Source organism: Dicentrarchus labrax, unplaced genomic scaffold (assembly GCF_905237075.1).
Source record: "Dicentrarchus labrax unplaced genomic scaffold, dlabrax2021, whole genome shotgun sequence".
Lineage (NCBI taxonomy): Eukaryota > Metazoa > Chordata > Actinopteri > Moronidae > Dicentrarchus > Dicentrarchus labrax.
The window spans coordinates 108042-132962 of record NW_026136899.1 but is presented as its reverse complement, the minus strand read 5'-3'; the positions used below and the strand labels follow the sequence as shown (position 1 = coordinate 132962).

General features: G+C 37.6%; 2 protein-coding genes across 4 annotated transcripts in view; one reads left to right on the top strand and one right to left on the bottom strand.

Annotated features, from left to right (window-relative positions):
* The window catches only part of LOC127360629 (uncharacterized), a 38232-nt gene extending 33045 nt beyond the window's left edge, over positions 1 to 5187 (top strand). The window contains exons 7-12 of the mRNA XM_051395086.1: positions 1193 to 1222; positions 1379 to 1723; positions 2680 to 2709; positions 3036 to 3079; positions 3646 to 3702; positions 4268 to 5187. Coding sequence (XP_051251046.1) covers positions 1193 to 1222; positions 1379 to 1723; positions 2680 to 2709; positions 3036 to 3079; positions 3646 to 3696 — 500 coding nt within the window. The 3' untranslated portion in view covers positions 3697 to 3702; positions 4268 to 5187. The remainder of the gene's footprint in view (positions 1 to 1192; positions 1223 to 1378; positions 1724 to 2679; positions 2710 to 3035; positions 3080 to 3645; positions 3703 to 4267) is intronic.
* Positions 1 to 24921, bottom strand: part of LOC127360620 (myelin-oligodendrocyte glycoprotein) — a 96479-nt gene that overhangs the window by 26851 nt on the left and 44707 nt on the right. For all 3 annotated transcript variants that reach the window (XR_007883845.1, XR_007883852.1, XR_007883851.1), the window contains exon 8: positions 8991 to 9086. The gene's annotated coding sequence lies outside the window, so the exon portion shown is untranslated. The remainder of the gene's footprint in view (positions 1 to 8990; positions 9087 to 24921) is intronic.

Genomic DNA, 24921 nt, shown 5'->3' with positions numbered 1-24921 from the left:
AAGGTACGATGTGGTTCAACCTGCTGATCCAAACTATTTCTGGAATAATTGATGGAATAAACTCACTTTACACACTTTATAATAAAGCTCCAAATCATACAGGCCACTTAAATAATAATTAACTAATGCATGACTCATGGTTTAATACTTGAATGTAATTTAGGATCCATCCTGTTCCTCCCTGTTAACAAATGATCGATTTAATTAGTTCATACTTAATCATCAATAAAGGAATGTTAATTCAGTTATACATTAATTAATACGCCACCAAATTAGCTGGAATTAAGTTACATCATTTATTTTGTATTTATCCATTAATCCCGTCACCACCCACTGTTTCTTATATTTTATTGCTTTCAGTAATAAACATACCATAACATTTTATTTAACCTTTTCTTTTCTTTTCCTTTTCTTACTAAGCACAATGCCAGCATCTAACCATCAAAGTAAGGAAGCGCAGTGCATTTACCAAAGAGAGGATTATTACGAGTTTATCATCATTACCAGACGATTACCATGACATCGTTTGCTTGTAATTATGAGAAAAGGTTTTATATTAATTAAGGCTAAGGTATAAGTAGTGTTAAACTGAAGTTCTGGAATTAATTCATCAATATGAGAGAGGTTGTGATATTTCCTCTTTGGTAAATGCTCTACGCTTCCATAAATAAACCAATGATACCAGCTGCTTCAGATTGGCCTGTTTAGTCCTGACAGTGTGTAGTACAGCTTTAGGGTTGCCAGGTCGGCTCAGGTATCCACCATATCTCACTCTTATTTTTATTTATCTTGTATTTCTTCCACAGACACAGAGCCAAAGCCAAAGGCAGAGGCAAGAATTGGTCGTGGTAAGTAAAACTGAAGTGCTGTCTTTACGGTAATTTATTATGTACATGCAGATATCTCTCCTGTGTCCTTTGCTCTTCATTCCACAATGTGTTGTTTGTTACTAACACATCAACCTTATCAAGTCCGGTTGCTCTTGAGCTGAGACTCAAGACAGGCGGTGGCGCTGTCTGATGACGTTTCACTCGTATCTAGGCAACACAGCATCATTAAATTCCATCATTTCAACTCTTACACACTCTTCATTCGACTAAAAGATGAGCTGTTGCCAAGCAGTCCCCGTTTTAATGTGTTTCATAAACAGTCTGACAGTCTGATGAGATTGGCTCTGTTTTTTTGTCCACAGACACAGAGACAAAGCACCAGCAGGATCGTGGTAAGTTAAATAAAAGTGCTGTTACTCTATCCTGTTATATTCTGTACCTGCAGATATCACTCTGTTGAATCTGGAGGGTGTCAGGTGTTAAAGATCATCAGGTATCCACCATATCTCACTCCGTCACTTTATTATTTATTTTATGTCTTGTTACAGAAAGGGACCTGTTGACGTGCCAGCCGAGCCCGGTTGTAGCAGCAGTGGGAGAGGACGTCACTTTGGACTGCCACTTGAAGCTTCGACGTGATGTGACGCACAAAACAGTTGAATGGAAATTAAACGAGTCTGAGCTCGTTCTCCTTTATAGGAGTCTGGGTTTTTCTCCTGCTGACCAGGGAGAGCGATTCAAAGGCAGAGCATCTCCTGACAGCAGTGTGAGTCTGTCGGAAGGGAAACTCCCAGTGAAGATCTCTTCAGTGGGTAAAACTGATGCTGGGACGTACAGCTGCTCTGTTGGAACTAGAAGAGAACGAATCTCCTGCAGTACTGAACTCATCGTTGGTAAGCAGTACAGTGTAACTCCTGCTTTCATTGCTTGGTATGCTTGTTGGGGTATTTGAATATGTCTGCATACTGGGGTCCTTAAACAGTGCTGGAACTGCATAAAGTGGGAATTAGTGGAAAGCTGAGACGCATACATCATGCCACCCACGTCTAAAGCTCTGCCAGTAAGTTATTGTCCAAGTACAGAGTAATTTACAAAGTGCTGAAACAAGGAACGCGAGAGACATGAATCCAGTTAAATCAGATAAAACAGAATGATTAAACTTAAATTAAACTTTACTGTAATCATTTAGTGTAATATAGTTAAAGCCCAGCTCAGGGTGAACACGAAGGAGGAAAAGCCTTGGGTTGTATCAGATAAAACTATTAAAACCATTTACTGTAATATACTCAAAGAGATTCAATAATCATATCAGTTTAATTCATTACAGCCAGATCGCACAGAGAAATATAAACCTTTGTCCTTGTGATCAGACAGAAAAATAAACATCAGTCTCTGAACATTAATAAATGTCCCCATGAGTTTGCTTAAAACACACTTTGAATTAGAATTATATATATGCTTATATATCATATATCTATATATTTGGGACATTCTGTGTTTTCCACTGCTGTGCCTGTAAGTACAGCCTCATACAGCCTTTAGCTGAGCTTTATTTTGTACATCAAAACACTCAAACTCATTCCTCCTGAACCACAAAATGATACAACAGAGGCTTGTAATGACATTCTTCATAAGACAGGCGGCTGTCTGATGACATTTCTCTTGTATCTAGGCAACACAGCATCATTAAATTCCATCATTTCAACTCTTACACACTCTTCATTCGACTAAAAGATGAGCTGTTGCCAAGCAGTTGCAAGTGTTTCATAATGCTGCAACAATAAGTCACAATGCATTGTTTGTTTCCCAGGACAGTCTGATGAGATTGGCTCTGTTTTTTTGTCCACAGACACAGAGACAAAGCACCAGCAGGATCGTGGTAAGTTAAATAAAAGTGCTGTTACTCTATCCTGTTATATTCTGTACCTGCAGATATCACTCTGTTGAATCTGGAGGGTGTCAGGTGTTAAAGATCATCAGGTATCCACCATATCTCACTCCGTCACTCTTCTCTTCGTTAAACCAACCCACTTTTTTTTAAACAGGAGAAACACGTGCCTGCTTAGATCATACTGCTAACACTGTGATGAGTTAAAAAATATATATATATATATATATATATATATACGCAAAATGATACAATAAAAGCTTGTAGTGACATTCTTCATAATTTGTCTCATCTTCATCACTTTGGTCTTTTCTCAGCAGTTGGTACAGACAACCAGATCAAGAACAAAGCGAACCCAAGTGTAAGTAAAGTATAGAAATGTCAGAAAAATGCCAGAAAATATATATATTAAAGTATTAATTTGTATATTAAAGTGTCTGAGTTGTTTTATACTGTAACATATATATTAAAGTATTAATACATATTGCATATTATGTTTGAAAATGAAAAACGCATTTTACATTTCATTTTTAACCACTTAACTTAAATAAACTTAAAAAAATATTTTCATGCAATAATTGAAACAGCGCCTGCCTGTCTACGGCATTTACAACCACAGGTCACCTCGCTGTTTGAGTGTCAAAATGAAAAGAATATGTCAGTCCTCTCGTCAAGGCAGGATTTCAGTGAGGGAGTCACTCTGGAGGCCCCCAGAAAGTACGCTGGGCGCCGATTTCACGCCTGACGGACAGATGGCACTTTTACTCTCAGAGAATATTTTAAACACTAATACCAGTGTGCAAAGTAACAAACAGCCTCTCCGAGTGCACACTGTGACCCTCAGACAGAGAAGCGGGAATGGAGAATGGATGGATGTTATCTTAGAAGCCAAGAACAAATCTTAACATCTTTCCTCTGTCCTCTCAGGGACCTACATTTGCACTTACGCTGGTTACGTTCATATTCCTGTTCTACTGAAGAACAGTAAGTCACACATTTCCTCTTTCTTAATTTTTTCTCATATTTGGTTCACAGTTTTGAAATCTGTCTTAAAGCATTAGTAAAGTCCCCACATGTAGAGTGCAACAGTTTCCATTTGCTGTAATCATTCCTCCTGTTTAAACACTAGAAGGCTGTTCTCACATGAACCTGCTGAAGAGGAATGTTTCTCTGAGGTCACCTTAAATCTCAGTTTAACCTCTCTATGTACCAACTGATTTGTGACTTTTCTGTGCAGTTTTTTCACCAAAGTTTTCCCCTTAAATGGGTTTTGAGGACAGATTGTATTGAATTAAGAGGCTGACATCCTGGTGCATTCATGGTGCAAAGGCTTAGAGTTAGGATTAGCATCTGAGAGGGCACCAGGGTTTTCTTTGCTGCCTCAGATTTCAAACTTTTAAACATCCGCTGCAGTAGATTGTGTTGAATGCTGCTGTAGTTGTACCTGATTAAACGTAACCCTGTGTGGACTGGAGAGGTCAAAGAACAGAAAAAAGCTCATGAGCCATTTTGGAAAGCGCTGACTAATCATCTGTTTTGTGTCGTACAGATACGTGTGCAAGGCAAAACTGGAGAGGACACAACAGGAAAAACATGGATGGACTGTTACTCTGATGCTGACAACAGTCCTGAGTCTGAACACCATGAGAAACACACCAGTGACACAAATACTTGAGCTTAACTCTTGGTTCTTTGACCCAGCTGCCAAACGTTTATTGCACTCAAACATTTTTTATCAGGTACTTCCAGTAAAACCTCCTGGTTGATGGATCGTTTTATATCATGTCTAAATCATCACTGTTTGTTCAATTAAGCTCTCAACTCTCAGCTGTTCCTCAAACTGTCTTTAACAATCTCCTAGAGTCAAAATGTCCAAATGTTAACTGTAGCTCGGGCCTAAGACCTCCTGGTGGCGCTGTTTGTCATTGACACTAGGAAGAAATACGCACATAATGACGACATCGTCCTACAGAAATTCCAACAATGAGGGGCCAAGTATTCTGTCGAATCTTTTATACGTGAATGTTGATTTTGTACGGATTAAAATGCAGCTGCACTGTTCAGAGGTTCTTCTTGATATGAACTCTGACTGAACCAGATTTTTTAAACAACTGTAGGGATGGAGCTGGTATTTTATTACTGTATTTGTGCTCGTTTTTGCCATCTTGTGAAGCGCTGTACAACGTAATTTTTAAAAAGCACTTTTATATTATTATTATTTTATATTATATTTTTACAACCATAATCAGTTTTTTAAGCTGTGAAACATCTGGACATTGTTAAAGACACATATCCCAAAAATCTTCTATCTTTGATCAGAAAGCAAATACTGCACAAATTCTGCCCAGTTGGTTCATTTAGCACTACTATAGAACAATTACTATTTTTCTATGTATTTTTTTTACATAGTTTTATAATAATTGTTTTTTATGGATGATTTGTGTGATTAATTAAATCCATTTGACTCAATCTCTGATGTGTGGGGTTTAATGTGTATGTATGTAATATGGATCTTGATGTTTAGTTGATGTTGCCCTCTTTAGAGAGACATGCTTTGTCCCAGGTGTGCTCTGATTGGTCCAGCTTGTGAGTGACTCTCAATCATGCAGAACACAAACAAAGTAAAAAGGTGAATTGAACACAATCAAACAGCACTTTTATTTTACAATGAGAATTTCTATCCCACAAATAGTAAAAATAATATGCAAATGTGGCTGCTTATACACAAACAACTTTGAAGCTCATTGTTTTTGAACTCAGAGTTTTTACCGACATCATCTGCTCCAAATTCAGTAAACAAAGACATTCAAATATTAATGAAAACACAAAAGCAGCAAAATTAGACAATTTGTGCTTGAGACATATCATGAGAAGAAGTTTGACTTCAATGCCCATCCCATGTTCATCATCATCATCATCATCAGTGTGATTTCTGTTCAGGTCAAATGATCAATCAGTAATTCACTCACATACATTACAGTAGAAAGCAGAGGCCAAGAAAGATGAAGATGAAAAACTCCACAACATGAATGGAAAATAAAACCTTTCACAAGAGCAAAAATAACTGGTTGCACATGCAGTTGGTGACAGTTCCACGCTACAGATTGTACAAAGGCAAAGTGAAATATCTGAAATGTTCATCATACAACAAAATACAAGCCAGCAGAGAGAGAGAGAGAGAGAGAGAGAGAGAGAGAGGCTTTGAAACAGCCAACGCTCTCCTACAAGAGAAACAAAGATCACAGCAGCTTCTCTGGAAAATGTTCTCACCTAGCCTGCTATTAAAGCTGATCACAGGGGAAAGAGCTTTAGGGCTCCAAAAGCACGTGGAGAGAGACACCTTCAACTTCCACATGGACAGCAAAGACCGGAAGCAAACTCATTGAAAGAACTGTGGCTGGGATCAAGACATTCAGTCATATGGCAGCAGTGGATCAACTGGTTGACTGCAGGTGCTTGAAACCACAGGACTTTGGACCACCTGTCCGCACTCCTTTACTGATGGCAGTGAAGGAGGATATGGCGCTATACCATCAGAAGTACACGCCCATTAAAAAATGTAATAGAGAAAAATCCATTGCATTGGTGTTTTGGTTTAAAGTAAGAGACAGTATAAGTAAAGGTTGGAGCTACAGTGGTACACTCTCACATACAGTAATACATTGAACTATTGCAGCTTCATGTTGTTCAGGTAGCATCATTCTGTTTGTGCATTGAGAAATGAACATTAATATCCTTTAAATATTCTACTATTAATTACTGAGAGTTATACACAATGAAGTTCTAACAAACTCAGACTGACTTTGATTTTCTTCTTTCAGTTCAGTGTCGTAGAACATTAATTGGTCAGCTGCAATAAACTTAAAGATTCTGCACTTCCCCAAAATATCAGACCAAATAAGAACAAAATGTCAGGTACAAGTTAAAAACATTTTATATCAAATGAGTTCTAGTAGTACAATGTGTTTTAAAATACAGTCATCACAAGGCAGCAAGACAAGATAAAATGAAGCAAAACACACAAAAAAGCAGCACAGTCATAAAAAAATAAAAAAATATGCATATAAAACCCAAATATAAAAAATATATATGTAGTGACCTTAAAATAATAACAGTCTTTAAGTGCTTTTTATTGTCCCTTCTGGTCAAATTTAATCAACACATCAGGAAGAACTTCTGAACAATTCCCTGCAGCTGCATTTTAATCAGGAATCAACATTTAAATAGAAAGTAGTTCTGGATGAAATGGTTGTACTGTCTGTATTTGCTTCTTCAAACATTGCTAACTGCACACAAAAAACACATTTACTTAATACTGATTCAATCAAATTGTAATGTTGGTTGTGAATATTGGACCAAATGACAAGGTTCTATAATAAAAACATTTTATATATAGTAAACGGATTCTAGAGTTCTTCAAGGGCAGTAAAACAAGATAACGTGACGCAAAAACACCAAAACAAAACCGCACAAAACAATAATAATAATAAATAAATAAAATAAATAAAAAATACTAGTATTACTATTATTATCACTGCCATTATCTTTATCATTATTATTATTAATAATAATTATAATATTATTATTAGTATTATTATTATAGCTCATAAAACACCTGATAAAATGTGGATGGAACAAAAGCTATTGTGGCGGAGGCTCAAAGATAGTAGACTGGCTTCTCTGATTCGTAATCGCGAAGTGTGCGTCTGCTAGAACGCACCTAAAGTTCCCCCAAGACTTAGATACAAATTAGGAAGGAGACAATCAATCCATTTATGGTGCTTTAATCCAGTGTGGTTCTGGAATAACCCAAAACAATAACAGCCATCAATAACAGCTCACAATGTGCTTAACTATAGCACACAAATTAAATAATAATATAATCATCCTTAGCATGAAATTATATGAACATCATATAGAGAAGGAATATACATTATATGATATATCCCATATTTAACTGACAACAACGGAAATGGTCAGTGGAATAAATATAACATAAATTACCATTTACACCATCAGAGGTAAGAGTTAACACTAGTAGAAATATGCATTGTAGAACCAGATATAATCTCAACCAGCAGACATATAAACTGATAAAATATACAACAATGACATTACATCCAGCAAATAAACAACATAACTTAAGTTTCTCTGGACGCACACTGAACCACAAACGGCAGATCAACTGATACAAAATAGCAAACACAACTTCTACTGCCCGCCATACACACGTCTCACCGTCGTCAGTCTCTACTCCTCTCCCTCACAAGCAGCAGCACTCGGCCCGATTGAGCGCGATAGCGCCCCTAGTGGCTGGATCTGGCCAAGTCACCTGCTCTGTCACGCAGCCTTCAGAACAGCTATTTTTTCTTACTAGCTGGCATTTCTTAAGTTGAGCATACCTATATTCTCACCATTACCCCCATCACTGTCCCCATCACTGTCCTCTGCATTGTCTGCATCATTGTCCTCTGTATTGTCCTCTGTATTGTCCTCAGCATTGTCCTCCTGACTACCTTCCCTGTTCTGCCCGTTGCGTCCTGTCGTGTTGCGTGTTGCACAGTCCGTTGCTGTTAGACACAAAACCAGTTATTAGTCAGTGCCTTACAAAATGTCCCATGAGCATTTTCTGTTCTTTGACCGCTTTGATCAACACATGTTTAAGTTTACACATTAAAACCACTTGGTTAAAGCTCTGTGGAAAATATGATTAAATGGCAGCATTCAAGACAGTCTACTGCAGCAGAGTAGCATCATCAGCAAAGAATAAAGCAGGAAAAGTGAGAATAGGATGTGAAAAGGGCGATTATTTTATCAGCCCAGGCAGAGTCAGTCAGCAGTGGAGTGATGACACTTGTTGTTATTGACAGTGAGGAACTACAAGTAAAGGAGCTTGTCCCAGATCAACCATCATAATCAGACAGCAGGATAGTGAGAAAGCTCAGACACACTGTACATGAGAGGCAGGGTGCAGACCCCCCCAATAAATGATTTCTAAATAAATGATGGAGTTATAAACACATATTAGCTGATATTAGCTTTAGATACACTTCTGAAAACATGTTTCCATGTAAGGAGGACTGTAGATTGTTCCCCTCATCACTTCCATTGAAAGTACTTTAGGAAGAGATCTTTAATGTCCAGTATAACAGGAGGAACCATTACAGCAAGAAAAACCTGTTTCACTCTTCACTGTTGTTTGAAGACTGACTGAAAAACTGAAAACTGTCTTTTTATGGAGGAAATGGAGAGAAAGAAGATTATTGACTTACTGATCTTTCTACGTTTCATCAATACAGCAACTGCTACAATGGCAATGACAGCAATGACACCAAGAGCAATGCCAGTTATAGCACCAGTGCCACCACCTGAAAGAACAGAGGAAAAATGCTGAGATTTGTTCTTCACTGTTCCAAGATAACATCCATCAACAATATTTCCACAGCCACTTCTCCTGTTCATGGTCTCAATGTGTACTTGGAGTCCATCCCACCAAAACTGTCTGTTGGTTAGAATCTCTTTCATTGCACAACAGTAAACAAACAGTATTATCAGTGAGAATATTCTCCAGAAATACGAGGATCCAGGGTTATTTAAAGGACCGCTGTGGAGGATTCAGTGCCATCTAGTGGTGAAGTTACAGATTGCAAACAAGTGAATAAAACTTCCAAATGTGTTCTGGGCTACTGTAGAAACATGGTGGTGACAATAGATCCTCCTGAATGTTACACACTGGACCTTTCAGTAGTCCTCTATCAGTGTGGTCTGAGGTGATGAATGAGTTCATTATTTGTTATAAAATCAAATCAAATCAAATGAAAAAAAATCAAATGTGCAAAAAAAAAATATATGTGATAACATTCAGATCAAGAGGAGAAGACAGCTGATGGAGATAGAAATAAGATATTTACTTACTGATATCACCAGTCTGACCTCCCACTGGCTCTGTTGGACAATTAATACAAAACTTTTAAGACGTGACAAAGAGAACATTTCCTCTTATATCCTTTGAATGTGTAATATGTTAGCTGTACTCACCAACAGTGAGGTTAATGAAGCCTCTCCTGACCTGACTTTGCAGTTTGGGAACAAAGCAGGTGTAACTTCCAGCATCCAGTTCAGTTACGTTGGTCAGTTTTAGTGAAATGTTTCCTCTGATCATTTCTTCATGGAAGACAGATGTTCTACCTCTGAAGTTCTCATCCTGATCAGTTAGATAGTCCTTCCCATGTCGACTGACGTGCACATATTCTCCATCATGTGTCCACTCCACCGTTAGAGTCCTCACATTGGATGGAGGCTCCAGGTGACATGGCAGGATGGCGTTATCACCGACTGTTACTGTAACTGGTTTGTCTGAGCCAATCACATCAGACTCTCCTGCAGAGACAAACATCATATTTACACTTCCTGTTACAGAATCACTGAACACTGATCCTAATTGAGAATCTTTACATTACAGTATTAGAGTTCGACTGATAGGGGTTTTTTATTGGTCAGTGTAGATATTTAGAGAGCAGGGAGACTGATGCTAGATATTTAATGTAAGTATAATTCCATTATTCCATGCACATTACAATCTAATATACATGCTTATCTGAGCCAGTAAAATGTTGTGATGAGATAAGATGTTATTATTATTAATTAGTCAAACAGAAAAATACATTGGGTTATACTGTAGGTTTTACAATGTGTCTGTTATTTCAGAGAGGGTACAGTCGTTTAACTGCATTGTTCTATACATTATGTTATAATGTATAGAACAATGATGTGTATATGTATGTATGTGTATAATGTATATAACACTGGCCAGTAAAGGTTTTAGGAGAAACACATTAACTTTTATAAAAGATAATGATGATTTATACAAACATTTACATTAGTATCTGCTGATCCTCAGTTTCATTAAATTAATATCATAGTCCTAACTCAATACTTGTGATTGCTTTATAATACAGGTGAATGTCGCTGAATTGCATTAAGAATGTTTTATATGTAAAATTAATGTTTTCTTATACTATACTAATTATCAAAACTATAAAACAGCCTGACGGACTCTCCTGTAATCTCTTTTTGCTGTCTGGAGGAAGTTTCTCTCTCTCTTTGAAAGTGTGTGCAGTGTTTGTTGCTTCAGTGCAGCCTTTGAGTTAGCTGAATGAACTGTATTTTACTGGATGTTTATTTTCCTCTTCTGTACATTAATAAATAACTCTAACTTGCTTTTTGTTTGCAGGGATTTGTAGCACTTGCACTCGCAGGCTGAATATGCGGCTCTCCACCGCTCTCTGCCTCACCTCTGACCAGGAGCTCAGTCCAGTGGTTCACTGTGGACAGAGCTGAGCTCCTGCACACACGCACACAGTGGAGAGAGTTAATAACAGCTGCACTGCACACAGAGGTTAAAATTCAGAAATATTCCATTTTGTTTTTATTTACTGTAACATGCCAAGCATGGCCTGTGTTTTTCTTCCTGTTTTTCTCTGCCCCTGCCTTGTGTTCTCTCCAGGTCCTAATGAAGGAAATTGGTTTCTGTGGTAGTCTGGCCTTGCTGCTGATTGGTAAACCAGGAATGAAACTGGTCAATCCTCAAGCGAGACCTCATCAGAAGAAGCCTGCCTCAGAGTTGGTTGGTGCCACCATTGTGTGTTTTGGAGTTTTTCTTTGTGTTTTGTTTAATGGCAGTAGTTGGATTCAGATTTTTTTTCTACTTTATAAGGGGATGTAACTTTTCTGTCTGTGTGCACCTAAATAGTGAGAAGACCAGCAAATGCCATTGTTGATGTCTCTCTGTGTATGTTAAGATGGTAACTGTCAAGTCTGTAAACAAGATTATGCATGTGATAATTAACAGATTAATGGGAAAAACTTCTGTCACACAGTTCTATTTATGTATTCATTTATGTCTCCACACTAATTTTCTTTCTTGTGTTGGGACAGCTGCTGTTTGAAGCCCCGACACATTTTCCAGCATGCAAAAATTCTGTAGAAAATGACGGTTGAGCTGTGGATCATGGAGCAGATTATCAGAGGAGCAGGAAATAAAAGGATTTGCATGCAGTCTTGGATACATGCAAATCTCATAGCCTGAGACATGTTGCTACAGAGCCATGTCTTTGAATGTGTGTTTTTAACACAATACATGGTTTGAATTTGTTGAATATGCATAGGATCTGGTTTGGTAATGTGCTGAGTGAAGGCTTTGCACAGCAGGAGTGTCAGCAGTCTTTTAAAGATTAGACATGTTGTTCACGTTAGTACAGCAAAAGTACCCCTAAGTGTACACAACAAACAGACTGTAGATCTCACCGAGATAATTTCTGGTTTGTGGAGTTTTGGATGGAGGGTATAATTTCACTCTTTCTCTGACCTTGCTGATGCACTATGTAGGTGAATAAATAAAATTAATTAATTAAGTTAAATTAATTTTCTTGTATCATGTTCATTTTAAAATTAAATGTGTTAAATTCAACCCTGTCTCAGTACAGCTAGGGGGTACAGTTTATAAATTATGATTTATAAATTACCCCAATGTCTGGCCACCCCAGTTCACATCAGATCCTGCAGGGTTTTTAGACTTCCTGTTGCATCATTGGACATTTTGTTTCTCAATTATAATTCAAACTGGCTGGTTTCCATTCAAATGTATTGCAAAGTTCAACAGAATTTCCAGAAAATGTGGAAAAGGACGTGCAAAATCATGTCTTTCCATCCATTATTGTTGGAGTTGGACGCATTGAGATCTAAGGGGGCACCCATTAACAGGTGCACTATTAATGCCCCCACTGGTTCCTTTAATTAAAATACTGAGCTCAGTCAATGTTCTGCCTTTATAAAACCCAGTCTGACTTACCAACAATGAGCTGGATGGAAGCTTCCTTCTGTAATGAGGGAAGGGCACATTGGTATCTTCCTGTATCAGAAACTTTCACTTTGAAGATTTTCATGGAGACGTTTCCTGTCATCAGTTCATCCATAAACAGTCTCGTGCGGAGATAATAAGATGGATTTTGATAGTCAAACATCAGTCGTCCATCCTGGTGAAAGTGGACATACTTTGGGTCTATATCAGGTCTGGTCCACTCAACTGTCTCATCAGAAACACTGATGGGAGGTTCAAGGTGACATGGTAGAATGACATCATCACCAGCCAGGACTGTGATTGGTTGATGTGAACAAATCAACTGTGAGTTTGCTGTGAGGAAAACAAAAGAACAAACAAGAAACAGCAGTTAGGTTAAAATACATATCATCAAAACTGAAGGGATTCAGGTAAAGCTTTCATAATTTAACAATATTAACATTAACATTGTAGATTAAATACTAACTATAAACTGTCTCTGCTGCCTGGTAATTAGTTCAGTCCTCACAGTATAATAACATTAGCTTTGTCTATACAGTGTAAACATCAGTCTACAGACTGACTGCAGCTTTAAGTCTCACAATATCTGCATCAGCTCCTTTAAACCGGATCCCCCACATTTCCTTTGACACACTTAAATATAAAATACTATTTATACTACGGCTTAACTGAATACTAATTATTATTTACTGAGAGATCACAGAGCTGCAACTGAACATTGACTGAGAGAGCAGATCATTATAATCTTGTTTTAAATGATGTGTGTCTGTGAGGAGAGTCAGGAGAGTCACGTTGCTGCTGTTGCAATACATTTTGTGTCCGTTGATGTGAACTTCTGCTTTGTCCCAGTACTGGTTCCTCTCATTATTATTATTAGATTTAAGAAGTTCAGATTAGGTTTTAGGACTCACAGTCACACAGTTGCAATTGACTCATTCAGGCAGTCTCAATAAACATAAGCACCAACGCCTTTTTATTTGATTTTAGTTTTATACCATGGGACTTTATCACGTTAATTACGATTAATTAATTACAGAAAAAACAACACGACAAAAAAAGTAACGCATTTAATCGCAATTTATTTTTGCACACACACACAAGGGTGCGCCCCCGCCCCCTCCTCCCTCACCTGTAGTTCTACAGGCTTGAAAAATGGAGCGAGATCGACAGCCCAAGAGGAAAGGTGGAGCAGAGAGAGAGAGAGAGAGAGCCACAGATCAGCTCAGTGCTGTAAAATAACTGACCTGTTTGTCAGTAAGGGAGCAGGTCAGACATTAAACACTAGTGGAGACAACAGACACACAACCAGAGCCTATCCAGCACCACCAGCTTCATGAGGAGGTTAGTTTCACTTTGTGGAAGCTGATGGGGATACAACTGACTTAATACAACAAATGTTGTAAAAAAAAAAAAAAAAAAAGAGTAAAATATAAAAGTTTGTGCTTTGTGAACAATGCAATCATAATATTCTTTATTCAGATTGCACTTTATGTTAACACTCACTGATGAAAATAAACACACATTTGTTGTTTAATCTCATTTATGTGTCTATTCATTGATTTAAATGAAAAATTGTGCTTCTTGTATCAAATATTGATATGCGACTAATTGAGATGAATTAATTACAAAGCCTCTAATTAATTAGATTATTTTTTTAATCGAGTCCCACCACTAGTTTATACCAAATGTTTCATCTAGTTTCTTCATCCTTCTGCCGTTCCTATATACATACAGTATATAATGAACATACTGAAGTGTTTACCGTCAGATTGCGCAGTGCAGTTTGTTGGTAAAGTATAAAAAGAAGAGTCAGTGTCTCTTTAACTGATAATGACTGTGATGATGAGAAATGACTGACTGTTGACCAGCGCCCTTCTTCAGTGTTTACTGTTTGTTTGTTTGCTGTTTACTGACCAGGTCACAGCAGCTCGTTAATAAACTAACGGATATAGTAAAGAATATAAAGAATATATTATTGTAGGTTTATATATAATACAGTTAGTAACAGTCTATAAAGCCTACCTGAGACTGCGTCCGTTAGTAGAGAAAGAATGATCAGCATCGGTCCAGCGCTCCTCTTCATCACTGCATCGATGTGTCAGTGTGTCCTTAATCTTTTATAACAGATTTATAAAAACTTTACTTTTCATAAAGTTTCATTGTGAGCGTCTGCAGTCACTAGTTTCCAATGAGGAGACCACATGGCAGCGTCTGAACAAAGAGCTGATCCTGGAGCAGATTCACAGCTCTGTGGGAGAGACCTGCCCACCCATTTCCAGAAAATACTCCGGATACAGAGGGGGGCGTGGAAGAGAGGGTTCATTTCCTAGTTTTACAACATTGCCCCCTCTCCACCTGTCCTGGCCCCTCCCGGAGATCGGCTGTCTTTGCGGCGGTCTCTCAGAGGAAGAGCGAGAGGTTGCGGGTTCGATCCCCGGCTCCTCCCGCTGCATGTCGAAGTGTCCTGGAGCAACATACTATTAGAAGCATAAATGAATGAATTGTTTCAAAGCCACAAACTATAAATAATAAAAAATAAAAAATATACACAGTAGACCGACATCTCAGCATTTCGTCTAATTCTGTGAAGAAAATTCAAAATACACACAGCAGCACAGAGGGATGTAGTCCACAGTGTACAAGTCCAATAAGATATCACACAATAACAATATTACAAAATATAAAACTATAAATGAAACATATACTGCACTATATGCAATGTGCAACATATTTAAAGTAGCTTTGACTAAAAAACTAAAGAAACTAAGAATATAACTGTACATGTGCAACTTAAAGACAACAGTGTGTGAAAGTAAAATGAAATGAAATTCTTTGCTTAGATAGCATGTGTGATTGTTGAAAACTAAAATAAACAAATAAACAATAAAGAAAACTCTGATGTTCAGTTAATATCCATAAAATATGTTAGTCAGTGACATTAAAGGAAGACTACAGACAGCCAGCTCAGCTCATATATCAGGCTGAGCACAGAGGGGGCTTTGGCTCTTACAGACCATTACAATATAAACCCACAACCTCCTTCCTTCACCCGGCAAACGGACTCTTCACCGGAGCATCTATCTGTTTCCTGTTATCAGTGCACAAACTATTATGGAAAGAAAAGTCAAATAATTTGATCTGGTAATATTTAACAGCGGGAACGAATGAAGTAAGCACTGCAGTACAATACAAATAAATGTACTGGGGAACAGGGTTAGTGAAAGAAAGTGAAAGCAAATGTGCTAAAAAATACATAAAAATATAAAATAAAAGCAAATGTCGTTGAGCCACATGTGACAGTTAAAACTGAGTGTGTCCAGTTCAGTTGGCAGCTCTCAGATTGTCTTAATTTGTACTTTTATTTCTCCTGAACTTATTTTCTGTTTCAGTATTCTCTTACAATGCAACCATATGATTTTCTTCTTTCATTTCAGTGTCGTAGAACATTAATTGGTCAGTTTAATAAACTTAAAGATTCTGCACTTCCCCAAAATGTCAGACCAAATGAGAACAAAATGTCAGGTACAAGTTAAACATTTTTATTAACAAACACCAATCATAGTTTCAGCCTCCTTGTGTCCAATGTGTCATTTTAGTTGTGAATATTTGAGCAAATCAAAAGGTTGAATCATAATAATATACTTTATACAAAATGAATTCTAGTAGTAGTACAATGTGATTTAAAACAGATTCTTCAAAGGACAGTAACACAAGATTAAATTAAGCAAGAACACACAAAGTCACACAGTCATAATATATATATATATATATATATATATATATATAGTCACCTTAAAATAATAACAGTCATTAAGTGCTTTTTATCCCCCTCGTCAATTTATTCTATACAGTAACAAGTCACTAGAGGGAGCTGTAAACTGACAATGAGAAGGTTCAATTAGACAGATAAGACTCATTCTAGTTAAAACCAGGTCCTGAGACACCAACTCTGTCCCTGCAGTGGTTTATACAATCAACACATCAGGAAGAACTTCTGAACAATTCCCTGCAGCTGCATTTTAATCAAGAATATTACACAATCAACATTCACATAGAAAGAAGTTCTGCATGAAAGGGTTCTACTTACATATATATAGAATTATGTGAAATAAGAATATGTGGATGGAATAAAAGCTTTTCTTTCATTCAGTATCTGGCTCAAAGACTCAAGAGTTATCATCAGCTTCTAGCTGACGTTTCTTAAATTGAGCATACCTATATTCTCCTATATTACCCTCTGCATCGTCCTTTTTACTACCATTCCTGTTTGCCCGTTGCATCCTGTCATGTTTGGTGTTGCACAGTCCGTCGCTGTTAGACACAAAACCAGTTATTAGTCAGTGCCTTCCAAAATGTCCCATGAGCATTTTCTGTTCTTTGACCGCTCTGATCAACACATGTTTAAGTTTAGACATTAAAACCACTTGGTTAAAGCTCTGTGGAAAATATGATTAAATGGAAGCATTCAACACAGTCTCCTGTAGTAGAGTAACATCATCAGCAAAGAATAAAGCAGGAAAAGTGAGAATAGGATGTGAAAAGGGCGATTATTTTATCAGCCCAAGCAGAGTCAGTCAGCAGTGGAGTGATGACACTTGTTGTTATTGACAGTGAGGAACTACAAGTAAAGGAGCTTGTCCCAGATGAGAGAGAAAAGATTATTGACTTACTGATCTTTCTACGATTCTTCCATACAGCAACTGCAACAACGACAGCAATGACACCAACAGAAATGCCAGTTATAGCACCAGTGCTAATACCAGTGCTACGACCTGAAAGAACAGAGGAAAGATGTTGAGATTTGTTCTTCACTGTTCCAAGATAACATCCATCAACAATATTTCCACAGCCACTTCTCCTGTTCATGGTCTCAATGTGTACTTGGAGTCCATCCCACCAAAACTGTCTGTTGGTTAGAATCTCTTTCATTGCACAATAGTAAACAAACAGTATTATCAGTGAGAATATTCTCCAGAAATACGAGGATCCAGGGTTATTTAAAGGACCGCTGTGGAGGATTCAGTGCCATCCAGTGGTGAAGTTAGAGATTGCAATAAAGTGAATACAACTTGCAAATGTGTTCTGGGCTACTGCAGAAACATGGCAGTGACAATAGATCCTCCTGAATGTTACACACTGGACCTTTCAGTAGTCCTCTATCAGTGTGCTCTGAGATGATGAATGAGTTCATTATTTGTTATAATGGCGTCCTGTCAAATGAAGCATTACATTCAGAATTGCTCTGATTACTTTTGAGGTTAAAGAGGTCATATTATGCTCATTCTCAGGTTCATATTGTAAGGAGGAGAGAAACAGGAGTGATATCTGTGTACATTGTGGACTGCAGCAAAGACAGCACTTACCTGGCTCTGTGTCTGTGGAAACAATGAAATAAAATATTAAAATATGTGATAACATTCAGACCAACAGGAGATGACAGCTGATGAGGAGAAAATAAGATATTTACTTACTGATATCATCAGTCTGACCTCCTTTGTTCCTGTTCTCCACTGGCTCTGTTGGACAATTGTGTTAAACTGTAAATGTGTAAACTGTGTTTAAGAGCTAAAAACATTTCCTCTTATTTGATTTGAATGTGTAATATGTTAGCTGTACTCACCAACAGTGAGGTTAATGAAGCCTCTCCTGACCTGACTTTGCAGTTTAGGAACAAAGCAGGTGTAACTTCCAGCATCCAGTTCAGTTACGTTGGTCAGTTTTAGTGAAATGTTTCCTCTGATCATTTCTTCATGGAAGACAGATGTTCTACCTCTGAAGTTCTTGTCCTGATCAACTAGATAGTCCTTCCCTTGTCGACTGACGTGCACATATTGTCCATCACGTTTCCACTCCACTGTTAGAGTCCTCACATTGAATGGAGGCTCCAGGTAACATGGCAGGATGGCGTTATCACCGACTGTTACTGTAACTGGTTTGTCTGAGCCAATCACATCAGACTCTCCTGCAGAGACAAACATCATATTTACACTTCCTGTTACAGAATCACTGAACACTGATATTAATTGGGAATTTTTACATTACAGTATTAGAGTTCAACTGATAGGGGTTCTTTAATGGTCAGTGTAGATATTTAGAGAGCAGGGAGACTGATGCCCGATATTTAATGTAAGTATAATTCCATTATTCCATGACTGCGTTGTTCATTACATTATAACATGATGTATATTACACTAACATGTATATGTATGTGTGTGTATAATGTATAGAACACTGGCCAGTAAAGGTTTTATATCAGTTTCTCTGTCATTTAGGAGAAACACATTAACTTTTATAAAAGATAATGATGATTTATACAAACATTTACATTAGTATCTGCTGATCCTCAGTTTTACTAAATTAATATCATATTCCAAACTCAATACTTGTATTTTGCTTTATAATACAGGTGAATGTCTCTGCATTGCATTAAGAATGTTTTATATGTAAAATTAATGTTTTCTTATACTATACTAATTATCAAAACTATAAAACAGCCTGACAGACTCTCCTGTAATCTCTTTTCTGTCTGGAGGAAGTTTCTGTCTCCCTTTGAAAGTGTGTGCAATGTTTGTTGCTTCAGTGAAGCCTTTGAGTTACCTGAATGAACTGTATTTTACTGGATGTTTATTTTCCTCTTCTGTACATTAATAAATTACTCTAACTTGCTTTTTGTTTGCAGGGCTTTGTTGCACTTGTATTAGCAGGCTGAATATGTGGCTTTCCACCACTCTCTGTTCTCTCCAGGTCCTAAAGAAGGAAACTGGTTTCAACCTGTGGTAGTCTGATCTTGCTGCTGATTGGTAAACCAGGAATGAAGCTGGTTAATCCTCAAGCAAGACCTCAGTATAAGAAGCCTGCCTGAGAGTTGGTTGGTGCAACCATTGTATGTTTTGGAGTTGTTTTTTAGTAAAGTTAGCTGAGTGGTTTGTGTTTTGTTTACTATCAGTAGTTAGATTACACTCAGTATTGTTATAATAATTAATTGATACTTAAAAAGGGGATGTAACTTTTCCACCTCAGCTTTAAGTATGTTTCTAGTTTTTATTACTTTTACTACTCTTATCCCTAGTTTTACTATTCTTAAACATATAGCAGTGGGGTCTGTGGGCCCCCAAATAGTGACCAGCAAATACCACCAACAGTTTATTTTTGATGTCTCTGTATGTTAAAGATGGTAGCTGTCAAGTGTGTAAACAAGATTGTACAACAGATTGTACAACTTCTGTCACACAGTTCTATTTATGTATTCATTTATCTCTCCACACTCATTTTCATGTGTTTCTTTATGTGGGACAGCTGCTGTTTGAAACCCTGACACATTTTCCAGCATGCAGAAATTCAGAAGAAAATGACAGTTGAGCTGTTGATCATGAAGCAGATTATCAGAGGAGCAGGAAATAAAAGGATTTGCATGCAGTCTTGGCTACATGCAAATCTCATAGCCTGAGAAATGTTGCTACAGAGCCATGTCTTTGAATGTGTGTTTTTAACACAATACATGGTTTGAATTTGTGGAATATGCGTAGGATCTGGTTTGGTAATGTGCTGAGGGCTTTGCACAGCAAGAGTGTCAGCAGTCTTTTAAAGATTAGACATGTTGTTCACGTTAGTACAGCAAAAGTACCCCTAAGTGTACACAACAAACAGACTGTAGATCTCCCGAGATAATGTCTGGTTTGTGGAGTTTTGGACGGAGGGTATAATGTCACTCTTTCTCTGAACTTGCTGATGCACTATGTAGGTGAATGAATAAAAGACTGTTTTTCTGCATTGATTTCTTTCATAATTATATTATCTGATGTGATTTTACGAACTGTCGACTCCCTCTATTGTCTACATGAACTGACTGCTTGATCCATTCAGTCTGAACCAGTAAACACATATATCAGTGTTTGCTTGGAAAAGCCCCCAAATGAAGATATTTAAACTTAAAACACTATTGTATTAAAAAAGCATTAAAGGTGGAATTAGATATCAATCTATTTTATTTCCAGACATGTCTTTTCACTTATGTTGCCATAACAGGTCATTAAATTAATTTTCTTGTATCATGTTCATTTTAAAATTAAATGTGTTAAATTCAACCCTGTCTCAGTACATCTAGGGGGTACAGGATGGAATAGAAGAATTGAATTCCGCCTACAGGTACAGGTTCATCTCTAAAGGCTGAGGAGCTGCACCTCCAGGCCTCCTGTGCTGCTGCAGAGTTTGTGTGTATTGTGAGCTATGTTGACTTACTCCTTATCTCTTTTACTGAGGACAGAAATTGATTTTTCTGTTAGACTTCCAGTTAATCAATTACTTTTGTTTTTTTGGAGGAGGATTCTCAGTGAAGTGTTAAACCTCCAAATCCATTGAACATATTCCAAAAAACATGGAGCACCTCTCGATTGTCAATTAGGATTATTATTTGGCTCCACTGGTGATTCACAATCCAATTTACAGTTTATAAATTATCATTTATAAATTACCCCAATGCCTGGCCACCCCAGTTCACATCAGATCGTGCACAGAAGCAAACATTGTTTTTAGACTTCCTGTTGCATCATTGGACATTTTGTTTCTCAATTATAATTCAAACTGTTTGGTTTCCATTCAAATGTAGTGCAAAGTTCAACAGAATTTCCAGAAAATGTGGAAAAGGACGTGCAAAATCATGTCTTTCCATCCATTATTGTTGGAGTTGGACGCATTGAGATCTAAGGGGGCACCCATTAACAGGTGCACTGTTAATGCCCCCACTGGTTCCTTTAATTAAAATACTGAGCTCAGTCAATGTTCTGCCTTTATAAAACCCAGTCTGACTTACCAACAATGAGCTGGATGGAAGCTTCCTTCTGTAATGAGGGAAGGGCACATTGGTATCTTCCTGTATCAGAAACTTTCACTTTGAAGATTTTCATGGAGACGTTTCCTGTCATCAGTTCATCCATAAACAGTCTTGTGCGGCGATAATAAGATGGATTTTGAGTTTTATATAAAAATCGTCCATCCTGGTAAACATGGATGTACTTTGGGTCTAAATCAGGTCTGGTCCACTCCACTGTCTCATCAGAAACACTGATGGGAGGTTCAAGGTGACATGGTAGAATGACATCATCACCAGCCAGGGCTGTGATTGGTTGATGTGAACAAATCAGCTGTGAGTTTGCTGCGAGGAAAACAAAAGAACAAACAAGAAACAGCAGTTAGGTTCGAATACATATCATCAAAACTGAAGGGATTCAGGTAAAGCTTTCATAATTTAACATCAAGTCTGCACAAGTTTCTGGTGTGTACACTGTATAATCCTGCAGCCCCCACGAGATGCCCATGCTCAGAGGAGAGAGTGGTAGAGATTAATATTAAGTGAATATTAACATTAACATTGTAGATTTAATACAAACTATAAACTGTCTCTGCTGCCTGGTGATTAGTTTACTGAGAGATCACAGAGCTGCAGCTGAACCTTGACTGAGAGAGCAGATCTTTATAATCTTGTTTTAAATGATGTGTGTCTGTGAGGAGAGTCAGTACATCCATATATGATCTGAACTGTTGCACAGAGACGTTGCTGCTGTTGCAATACATTTTGTGTACGCTGATGTGAACTTCTGCTTTGTCCCAGTACTGGTTCCTCTCATTATTATTATTAGATTTAAGAAGTTCAGATTAGGTCTTAGGACTCACTGTCACACAGTTGCAATTGACTCATTCAGGCAGTCTCAATAAACATAAGCACCAACGCCTTTTTATTTGATTTTAGTTTTATACCATGGGACTTTATCACGTTAATTACGATTAATTAATTACAGAAAAAACAACACGACAAAAAAAGTAACGCATTTAATCGCAATTTATTTTTGCACACACACACAAGGGTGCGCCCCCCGCCCCCCTCCTCCCTCACCTGTAGTTCTACAGGCTTGAAAAATGGAGCGAGATCGACAGCCCAAGAGGAAAGGTGGAGCAGAGAGAGAGAGAGCCACAGATCAGCTCAGTGCTGTAAAATAACTGACCTGTTTGTCAGTAAGGGAGCAGGTCAGACATTAAACACTAGTGGAGACAACAGACACACAACCAGAGCCTGTCCAGCACCACCTGCTTCATGAGGAGGTAAGTTTCACTTTGTGGAAGCTGATGGGGATAAAACTGACTTAATACAACAAATGTTGTAAAAAAAAAAAAAAAAAAAAAGAGTAAAATATAAAAGTTTGTGCTTTGTGAACAATGCAATCATATTATTCTTTATTCAGATTGCACTTTATGTTAACACTCACTGATGAAAATAAACACACATTTGTTGTTTAATCTCATTTATGTGTCTATTCATTGATTTAAATGAAAAATTGTGCTTCTTGTATCAAATATTGATATGCGACTAATTGAGATGAATTAATTACAAAGCCTCTAATTAATTAGATTATTTTTTTAATCGAGTCCCACCACTAGTTTATACCAAATGTTTCATCTAGTTTCTTCATCCTTCTGCCGTTCCTATATACATACAGTATATAATGAACATACTGAAGTGTTTACCGTCAGATTGCGCAGTGCAGTTTGTTGGTAAAGTATAAAAAGAAGAGTCAGTGTCTCTTTAACTGATAATGACTGTGATGATGAGAAATGACTGACTGTTGACCAGCGCCCTTCCTCAATGTTTACTGTTTGTTTGTTTGCTGTTTACTGACCAGGTCACAGCAGCTCGTTAATAAACTAACGGATATAGTAAAGAATATAAAGAATATATTACTGTAGGTTTATATATAATACAGTTAGTAACAGTCTATAAAGCCTACCTGAGGCTGCGTCCGTTAGTAGAGAAAGAATGATCAGCATCGGTCCAGCGCTCCTCTTCATCACTGCATCGATGTGTCAGTGTGTCGTTAATCTTTTATAGAAGATTTATAAAAACTTTACTTTTCATAAAGTTTCATTGTGAGCGTCTGCAGTCACTAGTTTCCAATGAGGAGACATCATGCATGGCAGCGTCTGAACAAAGAGCTGATCCTGGAGCAGATTGTGAGACCTGCCCACCCATTTCCCGAAAATACTCCGGATACAGAGGGGGCGTGGAAGAGAAGGTTCATTTCCTAGTTTTACAACATCGCCCCCTCTCCACCTGTCCTGGCCCCTCCCGGAGATCGGCTGTCTTTGCGGCGGTCTCTCAGAGGAAGAGCGAGAGGTTGCGGATTCGATCCCCGGCTCCTCCCGCTGCATGTCTTAGTGTCCTGGAGCAACATACTATTAGAAGCATAAATGAATGAATTGTTTCAAAGCCACAAACTATAAATAATAAAAAATAAAAAATATACACAGTAGACCGACATCTCAGCATTTCGTCTAATTCTGTGAAGAAAATTCAAAATACACACAGCAGCACAGAGGGATGTAGTCCACAGTGTACAAGTCCAATAAGATATCACACAATAACAATATTACAAAATATAAAACTATAAATGAAACATATACTGCACTATATGCAATGTGCAACATATTTAAAGTAGCTTTGACTAAAAAACTAAAGAAACTAAGAATATAACTGTACATGTGCAACTTAAAGACAACAGTGTGTGAAAGTAAAATGAAATGAAATTCTTTGCTTAGATAGCATGTGTGATTGTTGAAAACTAAAATAAACAAATAAACAATACAGAAAACTCTGATGTTCAGTTAATATCCATAAAATATGTTAGTCAGTGACATTAAAGGAAGACTACAGACAGCCAGCTCACCTCATATATCAGGCTGAGCACAGAGGGGGGCTTTGGCTCTCACAGACCATTACAATATAAACCCACAACCTCCTTCCTTCACCCGGCAAACGGGCTCTTCACCGGAGCATCTATCTGTTTCCTGTTATCAGTGCACAAACTATCATGGTAAGAAAAGTCAAATAATTTTATCTGGTAATATTTAACAGCGGGAACGAATGAAGTAAGCACTGCAGTACAATACAAATAAAAGTACTGGGGAACAGGGTTAGTGACAGAAAGTGAAAGTAAATGTGCTAAAAAATACATAAAAATATAAAATAAAAGAAAATGTCGTTGAGTCACATCTGACAGTTAAAACTGAGTGTGTCCAGTTCTGTTGGCACTTTGTGTTGAAAGAAATCAAATCCATAGTTTATCCAACTACATAAGATAAAGTTCTGACATCCTCACTGTAACATCTGTGTCGCTGAGCCCCAGACGTCCACTGATCAGAAGGTTGTCGGTTCGATCCCTGGCCACTGCCAGCCCTCAGGCTTGTGTACAGTTTGGATTGTGCTTGGGCCAGAGATACAGAAACAGATTTAATGTTTTAATTGAAGAGTTTTACACTGTAAAACAATGAAATGAGCTATAAATAGAGACAAACAC